The sequence below is a fragment of the Phoxinus phoxinus genome (genome assembly GCF_949152265.1).
Source record: "Phoxinus phoxinus genome assembly, chromosome: 14".
NCBI classification, from domain to species: domain Eukaryota; kingdom Metazoa; phylum Chordata; class Actinopteri; order Cypriniformes; family Leuciscidae; genus Phoxinus; species Phoxinus phoxinus.
In genome coordinates, this window is record NC_136889.1 from 25,696,585 (window position 1) to 25,706,357 (window position 9,773).

At 34.9% G+C, this 9,773-nt stretch overlaps 1 protein-coding gene across 1 annotated transcript; it reads right to left on the minus strand.

The window, feature by feature from the left end:
- On the minus strand, positions 1-8,061 carry LOC307010953 (uncharacterized protein). Its single transcript, XM_079636114.1, has 17 exons — positions 7,825-8,061; positions 7,529-7,658; positions 7,330-7,395; positions 7,158-7,211; positions 6,683-7,066; positions 6,460-6,561; positions 6,135-6,367; positions 5,864-6,036; positions 5,687-5,780; positions 5,021-5,368; positions 4,771-4,888; positions 2,886-2,977; positions 2,514-2,631; positions 2,310-2,414; positions 1,868-2,035; positions 1,268-1,442; positions 1-1,059 (listed from the first exon to the last, which is right to left on the minus strand). Exons 1-16 carry the CDS (start codon positions 7,975-7,977, stop codon positions 1,411-1,413), a joined length of 2,370 nt encoding a protein of 789 aa, XP_079492240.1. The 5' UTR covers positions 7,978-8,061; the 3' UTR covers positions 1-1,059; positions 1,268-1,410.
- Positions 8,062-9,773: the final 1,712 nt, after the last annotated feature.

The window sequence follows — 9,773 nt, forward strand, 5'->3', positions numbered from 1 at the left end:
ATATATAATTTTTCAGGTTAAATATATTTCTTTCCATTAAATATAAACATTTTAAAATGATAAATCCCTTTTTGTGTTTAACATGATGTAGAAATAAGCTTATGTTGCCCCCACTCCCCCTCATGCATTTTTAGAATCATTTATCAGAGAATATGAATATGAATCAGAGAATATGAATATACAATGAAATGTGGGAAATACATTGTCCAGAGGGTCATGAATTGTAGATTACATATTTTCTTTTACATCAAAAAGCTATTTAATAAATGGTAAATGGACTGCATTTATATAGCGCTTTCACAGACCTATGGCCACCAAAGAGCTTTACAATTTGCCTCACATTCACCCATTCACTCACACATTCATACATCGACTTAAAAGCTATTTAATTGATTAAAATAACAATAGTGAGTGCAATACTAGGAGTTTTACAGTGTCAATTATGAATTTTAATATACAAACATAAGAACTTAACTGTAGTAATTACATATTTGCACACATTGTCAGTGTTTCATCAAGTAACAAAGACAGTAGAGATTTAATGGAAATGAAATGACAGTATATTCTTGATGTTCAGGGTGTGCTAAGGGTATCATGTGTTAGCCACATTCTAGCAAAACATGATAAGAGAAAACAGGTTTTAAATCATCAATAAACAGCCAACATCACCTGATTTAATTTTCTCAAGGCTTTTTAAAGTGGTTTAGACGTCAACATGACTTTCATTTTCAACCAAAGTCTGACTGACGTTGGATTAGTTGGAGTCCAACATCTTCCTGACGTCACATTGTACTGTGTTTGCTGGGTTGCATCGATTTGAAGTCTGGACAAGTTGACGCTAAAAAAAGTCCTCTTCGTCTTCATCCTCATCCTCATCCTCCACACCATACTGGATATCCTCCTCATCCATGCAATCATCTTCTTTCAACTCACAATTGTCTAGTAAACTACTGTACAGCTGACGAACCGAGGAGATGTGACTTCTGAGGTAGTATAGTCTTTTCATAAGTAGAGAGTGAAGTCCTAGAATTCCACTTTCAGAAAATCCACAGTCCTGTTCTGCAAGTAACACAAAAACCACAAAATGAATTATGTAATTTTAAGGAAGTAGTGTTCTGCTGAATTTACAGCATCAATTAATTTATTCACCAGAACAGAGCAGCAATTATGAACCACAGATTCAGTTAAAGAGCATAATGTTGTGGATATACTGTATTGATGTTATTATTGCTTACACAAGATGAACAGGAATTTATGTAGTACTTACTGTTCTTTTTTATTTCAGTAGCAATATGGCTTGAATGATCATTTAAAACAGAATGTTCTCTTTTGAGGCTTTTCCAGTGATTTTTGATCTCTTTTAGGACAATGCACTCCTCTTCGGTAAGCCGATTCAGGAGCATCAGTTGGTCAAAAGGCCTTTTTTTTGGTGACAAGATTATCTGTGAAGATGTTTTAAAAATAATGCAAGAAATAGTGTATCCATTTACTTTGTACAAAGTCTGTTAAATATATTAATTATAAATAATTTAACAAATATTTTGACACTTGCATGTATAAACAGAAACAATTCTAATGGATACAAATGAGTTTTAGTGAATGTATTACATTTCATTAATGACAACATTCAAAATAAGTTTTTAGTATATTGATTGATATTATGGATATAAGTTATATTGGGTAAGTTACTGTATTTGTACTTGGGGGACTAGATATGTTTACACTGCTGCAGAGCAAGTGATAACTTGGTACAGCTGAGAAAAAAGTTGATGCACAATAGGCATAAACAATATCCACTGTAAGCTGATAGGTCGATACATATATCAGAATTAACAAGAGTTAATAAGAGTTAAGTAACAAGACATACCACGTTCATCCAGTAGCCATGGCCATGCATAACTCTCAGATGCCAGAATTGCATCAGCTGACTCCAGTTTTTCAGGCGCTGCCCTGTTGTATTCATCTAGAGCCGCACTAAGTTTGGCTTTTTCATCCAAAATTTTTCTGCGGAGTTTGTGTCTTCTCTTGTTCCCATCTAAAAAGACAAAAGCATGCCATAATATGTTCTATTTAAGACTTTTCTAAAATAAAAGTTATATAAAGACAAAAAAAAAAGTATGAATTTAAATATGTATTTTGCATAATGCTTTCTCATAATGAATGTTTAAAAATATATAACACATTTATTTCTACGGCCAAAGTTCTTGAGTTTAGTGCTATCCAGGGTCTCACTATTATAAAACAATCTACTAATAATGTTAAAATTGTTAAAAGCTTTAAAATGATTTAATTTTTTTATGTGCTCTAACCTGTTTGACGGTAAAGGTTTTGCTTCCTCTGCCTGATGCTCACATAAAGTGTCTCAATCAACTTCTGCAGCCCCTGTTGACTGCCTGTGTTCTCCTCACTTGTTGCTAAATTATTGATAAGATATGCAGTAGAAAAGTCAGTGAAAAGTAAAAAATTATAAAAATAAAAAAGTATAGTGCTAACGTAATCTAAAACATGATTACCTGTATCAGCCCACTGCTTGATTTCACTGATCCAGCCTTGAAGTTCATCATCTGTTACTGCCAAATCGGTCTTCATTGCATCAAGGTTTAAGGACTCCTCCTGAATTTTTGCTTTTGTCTAATGAATAACAAAACACCATTAAGTGCATTTATTAAAACATACAAACTACTGACAGATGCATACATGATGAAAAAACATGGGCTTGGAAAACAGCATAAAACAATTTTATAAGTAACAATTCAGTTTTTACTTTCTAGTGTTTGTTCTATACCACTTACCTACTTGTTTGCACTGCAAACTACAATATACATAATTAAACAATTAAAAAATAGCTTTCACCTGTAAAAGAGAAGGGCAATTTAGAAATATACCTTCATTAATCTTCGCGACAGCACTTTTGCAAGGTTCTCAATTTTGCGTTGGTTCCATGCCATGGCCTGGATAGTAATCATGTCTGTTCTAGCTAACCTGTTAGCCTTCAGCGCCACTTTTGAAAAATCCCCAGAAATAGCATACCCAACCTAAAAAAGATTCAATTAATTTACCCTTTGTCCTAAAAGCTCAAGTATGGTCTCATTTGAAAGCTGACACCTGCCACTTTATTGGAAATGTAGAATGAATTATTGTCATAATGAAAAAAAAATTATGAATAGCTTCAAAGTTGTGTAAGTTATTAGAAATTTATTTTTATGAAACATCTTCATGAAAATTAAATTGAAGTTGGCCCGTCAGCACTCTAGAAATGCACTCCAGCTAAAGACACATGTCTGACCATGTTATATTTAAAATTTGAAGGTGATAAGTCTAAAACTCTGTATTTTGTTAAATGTTTTTCAAGATCATCTTAAATGACTTTATTTTGAATTGACTCTAAAATGCAAACTTGTGTTTATTGTCATCTATTAGCATCTATTCAGTCTATTGTCTCTATTGTTTTGTGGTGCAAACGAGCCCCATTCAGTGTCACTCTCTCCTGCACACATTTACACATCTCCAGCCGGCTTATGGCCATAAATATTATTTTCCTTTGTCTCCATTATAATCGCTAACGACTGGCTAATCACGGTGTTTCACCCCCTAATTTCTTTCATAATCTTCACTTCACATTTGAAACTGTATCAAATGCCTTTCTTAAATAAAGAAATATTTCAGTAAGCATTCCGATTTAGAAAAAAAAATCATAAAAAATAACAGCTAGATGGCAGGTGCAACTAGAGAGCTAGCTAGCATGTTAGCTTAGCACACCATCAATACACGACAATTTATGAGATTAAAACCCTGTTTGAGCTCCAAACTTACTTTATAGTGCAAGTCGAGTGTTTTAAATAATCTTCTATGAGCTTATTTGGCTTCAGAAAAGAAAATCAGACAGAAAATATATGATTTGATATTATTCTGCACTATTGTAAAGTCTATACCGATTAGCACTGCTACATTATACATATAATCTATTATTATAAAAATACCTGACATGGCTCGAAGAACACAGGTAAATCAAATATCATTGCAATCATGTTTATTGTCTTCAAAACATCTTTATCTGCATGTTATAGCGATCTCTGAAAGCTAACGTTAGCTGTTTATGTCAGTGACGTCCTGGAAGGTCACAGGTTATTTCTTCTTCGTGAGCTTTCATATTTGGAAAAAACTGTGCAAATGGCGCCCTCAGCCTGCTGTATGGATTGAAAACACAGTACATCAGAGTATCTAGCGCTCTTTATGTATACATCGACGCATTTGGATATAAATTCAATAAATATTATTCCTGTCTATAGAAATATGATGTAAACCTATGATAATATATCAATATTTCTCCAAATCTGCACATTTTTGAGCCAAAAGCCCTGAGGAACGTTGTTTTGTCACGCGTTCTCAAGACAACAGCACCGGAGTTTTTTTCTGAATGGAGCAGCTGACGCTCATAATTCATATTAAAGGTATCGACTCATTTTTTCATTACATAAATCCTGACACAAATTAAGACATAACTGTCACTATAAGTTTCTCAGAATACAATAGTGGTCAAATACTGAAACGTGAGACTTATATATTTTTAATGATGTATAGTTTGTCAAGGTAATAACATTAAATCTGATAGTAACTTTGAACTATTTAAAAAAAAAAACGCTTCAGAGCGTCCTCGCTCTGGTGAAGGTTAACAGGCTAAACAATACATGAAAAAAATCTTTAGTGTTAAAAAAATCTATTAATGTAACTTGTCTTATTTATTATTGTATGTTTACAGCATACACTTACCTCCTTTGGTCATGTATTTGCTGCATATAGCAGTTCTTGACAAGAAGCTGTTCACTTGTTCGACCTCTTCACCCAGGGTGGTGCCTGCTTCATCTTGGTTTCGACCACCCCACTTAATCTTGTGCATGGATCAAATATTTAACAGGGTTAAAATAATCCCAACAATGTGTTTTAGAATATAAGCAGCAATTACTGAAAATAAATACAGAAGTCACAAATTGGTATTTTTATTTTCTGGAAAACAGTTTACCTCACATTTCCAAGAGTGGGCCTTTGCATGCATCACTGACAGGAATGGCTTCATTTCCAGGAGAGGAGAGAGCTCTGGACAATGATTAACAACTCTCTGCAGGTATGGCCAGTACTTGCAGATAACATCAGTGCACATGAACTGCACATTCCTTGGAGTCAACTCCTTTTGAAGAAACATAGGATATGCAAATATTTCTCCCCTCATCATGTTGAGACTCCTCAGAAGCACACCATGTCGACAGACAGCCACCTCCATGCCCTCCTCATCCAACTTGTTGTTTTTCGTTGGGACGGACTCCCGTGCTGCAGTCCACTGACTCGATCCACAAACACCTTTTCTAACTGACTATCAAGATGAGAACAAAGTGAAAGAAAAACAATGTGATGATTTAACAACACAGTATTAAATGACCTATATGGATAACTGTCTAAATAAATGTGTAAAGATATGTCAGTCTTTTAGCATTTTTCACACATTTCAAATTACTACATGTGAATATTAGCTTTACTACAATTTCAAGCCAAACAAGATGGCAAGATTTTACAATTCAAAGCATTGTTCTTACTTTTGCTATTGTAGTTAAGTAAAAAAAATGAATTCCTATTTTTTATTTAGGATATACAATTTCAAAGATAATTTAGACAAAACAGCAATACAACTTACATGCTTTGTCGTATCATTAATGTAGTCCACAAACTCGGAAACATCTTCATCCTCACAGACAAAGACACCCTTAAACAAGCCAGGATGTTCATCCCTTGAAAATAATTAGAAAAACTTACTGGAATAAAATATTATTTTGAAATGCTTTTTGAAAGACAGATATATAACTTCCCCTACCCTCTTTTGAAGCGATACATTTTCCTGTTACCATCTACTGCCACAGCTAGCATAAATGGAGAACAGGCTGGACAGTCAAACACTTTCAGTCCACAGAGCTGATCAATTTCGAACTGGCAGTATCTCCATTCGAAAAAACTTCTTTGAAAAGCATCTGCGCATATCTTTCCATTCTATATAAAAAAATAATTAAAAACCATATAAGAAATAGCTCACTCCCAAAAAAGAAAAGATGAAAAAGAAATAATTTGGTAATGAATTCAATGAATACTCGGCCAAAGAACTCTGTCCGCTGTTCTAGTAAACTGGCGAAGGACTGTCTAGACATTCCAGGAGCAGTGAGTTTCAGATGGTCATAGGACACAAACACATCTATTTTATATAATGTTTCACAGCTTGCTGTGGCAGGCCAGTAACCAGACTTGATCAGTTGCGGGATGCTGGTTGTTCTGCTCACAAGACATTTTGGACATGTGAAGTGTGGCAAGCTGACATTGTAGCGACCTATTGACATAATAACAATGTATTTGTAATATAAAAAAACAAACAATCATTAAAATATTTGTTTTTGTTTGTTTGTTTTACAATGGACTCACCATCGATTCCTATGAGAATGGCCCTTTTACCTTCTGACACCTCAATGGAATTAGTGGCACATTGGCAAATTTGTTCAGGTGCCTCAAGAGGCAAAAGGCAAGCTAGAAAAAAAAAATTAAGTTACCATAAATAACATTGTTTCATTATTATTATGACTACATGGAAATTCGTATGATATATTCTAAGGTTTTATAATTCTGAAAAAAAAAAAGAACTACATACTTTTTTCTTCAAATTCGAATTGGCCTTCAATATCCACCTTCACCAAAGTTGTTGGGGATAGCGGCTGAAAGAATCCTTTCACATCCGTCTCTCGGTTGTGAAGTTTCCTTTCATGGGCCAATATATCACAGTCTGCACAGTACAGTTGTTTAGGAATGCAGTCCTTACAGCGGATAATAGACCGCTTCAGTCTGCAGTGTTGGCACTGCTTGATCTCTGTATATTCGGCTGTTAATAAAGACTCCACAATCTCTGGCCTCAAAGCTGCCCACTTCTTTTTACTCTGAGCCATGCGAATAGACCAAGTGTTTGAGGAAGTTGGATTTACATACTGAATGTCTTCACTATCAGCTAGCAGATCCTCTACCTCTTGATGAAGAGTTTCTGTAAAAGAAAAAACTCAACACAATTATAGTGTACATGGCAGTTGGTAGGATTGAAAATTACAAAGCAGTAATGACACAGTAATACACACCTATATCTTCAAAAGCTGGCAAAACAGTGTGAGCAGACAGTGATGGACTTTCACCTGATAACAATGAGACATAAATCATTAATAATAACTCTGCATGATTTGTGAAAATTGTTGGTGTTATTACTCAATTCAATTCAATTCAAATTTGTATAGCGCTTTTCACAATACTCACCATGATCAATGTCTCCTTGCCCAGACTCCAAAGATGATGTACTAATTGAATTGTTTATCTTTGTAGCTATAAATAGAGATTTATTAGAGATTACAGTAATAGAAATATACAGTACAGGCAAATGATGGTGCAACACATTATCAGAAGAGAAAACTGTATGAGCTGCTAGAATACATTGTGCAAATTATAGCAGACATACCATTTAATTTTTTTGCCTTTGTAGATTTTGACCTTCTCCGTTTAGGCACAAGATGCCCATACTCATCCCTCTCCACAAAAGAGACCGGCTTGAGAAGAGTGCCATGGGCTCGTTTGGTCTTCTTTTTCAGCTGAGAAAAAAATAAATAATAGAAAATTGGAAATAAACAGGTTGAAATAAATTGCTAAAAGTGATGGAAAGCAAGGACTTGGAAATCTATTAACAGATATACATTAATTAAAGCAACTTAATGTAAAAAAGAAGAAAGAAGAAAACTGAAATGTAATTAACATTACCAGCGGAGGATTGAACGTTTGTAGAATTTGTTCAGCCTCCCTGGTAGCTGCTTCAAGTTCAGCACTGTCAGCTTTGATTTCAAGATCCCTTGAAATAATTGCTGCTTCCTGACATAATTGGTCAAAACCTGATGAATTTTGACAATATGCCATATTGTAGAAAAGAAGATAAAGAATGCAAAGAGAAATAGGTAAAGAAAAATTGAAAGACAGACAGAGTAGGATAGGGTGAGTGTGTGTATGAGAGAGAGTATGAGAGAGAGAGAGAGAGAGAGAGAGAGAGAGTGTGTGTGTGTGTGTGTGTGGGTGTGTGTGTGTGTGTGTGTAAGAGAGTGACAGAGTAGGAGAGCTTTTGAAAGTGATGGCTCTTAAAAGAGCCGTTGGATCAAAGGTTGTGGAGCGTGTAGTAGATGGAGGAGTATGAGATGTATGTGAAGTAACTGCAAGACAAAAAAAAGTGAATTACAACTTTTGGATATTTTATTGTGATTCTTTATGTATTAAACATGTGTATAACTATTTACAAAAATAAAAAATCCCACGACCCGCCCACAATCATAAGACTAAATAAAAATAACTAAAATAAATAATATGACAAGAAAATAAAATAAAACTGTGGATCTCAAAGTCTCAAGATTTCTGGATTGTACATCAAATGTATTAAAAGCATGTTAAGTGTTGTTGTAACTGTGTTTTTACTATGTATAACAAGGCTAAACTACAGTTAACGTTACAGTACTGTGGTAAAAGCATGGTAAGGTTTGCTGTAACGTTACTACAAAATACCACAGTAGTAGGCTAACTGCGGTAAAACATGGTAAGTGTACTATAAACATAAAATGCCACAGTAGAAGTACAGTGATAGTTACTACTTCCATTAATTCCAAAAATATGAATAATAAAATGATCGAAGATCTGTCACGTTATGAATCATAATCACGTTATGATTATCTCCCGCCAGTATAACGTGTTGGGTTAAAATTATTTTGAACAAAAAGAATGTAATATAGATGACCAATAGAATTCAGAGAACATTTAGAAGCCGATGTGGATTAATAAAGAACATATAATGAACTTTATATCGAACACCAAGACACCGTCTAATATATAGCCTACTACTCACCGAGATGTGGCGTGTAACTGCTGATAAATATCGCGATGTTGTGCGAACGAGAATTGGGTCACGCTTCCTAAATGCGATGAGCAAAATCGTAAGATATAGTACGATTTAATCCATTCGTATGATTTAATACGAGTCGAATTCGCTCTTACATAGGGGTGATGTCGCTGTTACATAGGGGTGATGAACAAATCGTACGATTTCGTACGAGCCAGCTCGTATGATTTCGTACGATTTAGCCACTTGGTTAATTCGTGCAAATTAGTACGAATTCGCCGTGAGATAGGGTTGGTATTTTGAGGCTTAAACCCCTAAAGGACCTCTGGTGTTTAGTCCGCGGAATTACAACCAATTTTAAATGTGACTCTCGGTCACGCGCTGATTTTCTGCAATAAAAATCACAAAGGAACAAGGATCTGCGGATCTTTTGGTGCTATTTAATACTGCACAAGAGAGAACGTGTCAGGACTTCTTCACTGCACTTATTACTCAAGTGTGAACAACAGGAATTTTCATCTGTTGTTGGGCTCCCGTACACATTTAACCACAATAGCACTTATGATTTAAAAATGTCTTAGGTTTACAAAATGGGTAGCTAATCCAATTTTCGACCAGGAGTTATCGTTATTTTAACGATCTAATATTATTATTAGGCCTATTATCGAAACAGAGGAGACTCGCTCTGTTCCAATCTACCGCGTGAACAAAGAAACTCGTTTGATTTCAAGCGGGCTAAAGCAATATTAATTACAGGCTGAACAGAGATTCTTTCCTCTAGGACATTCATTGCCACTTCCAGCGTCTGTTAATATGCTTGAGCTGAGCTGGC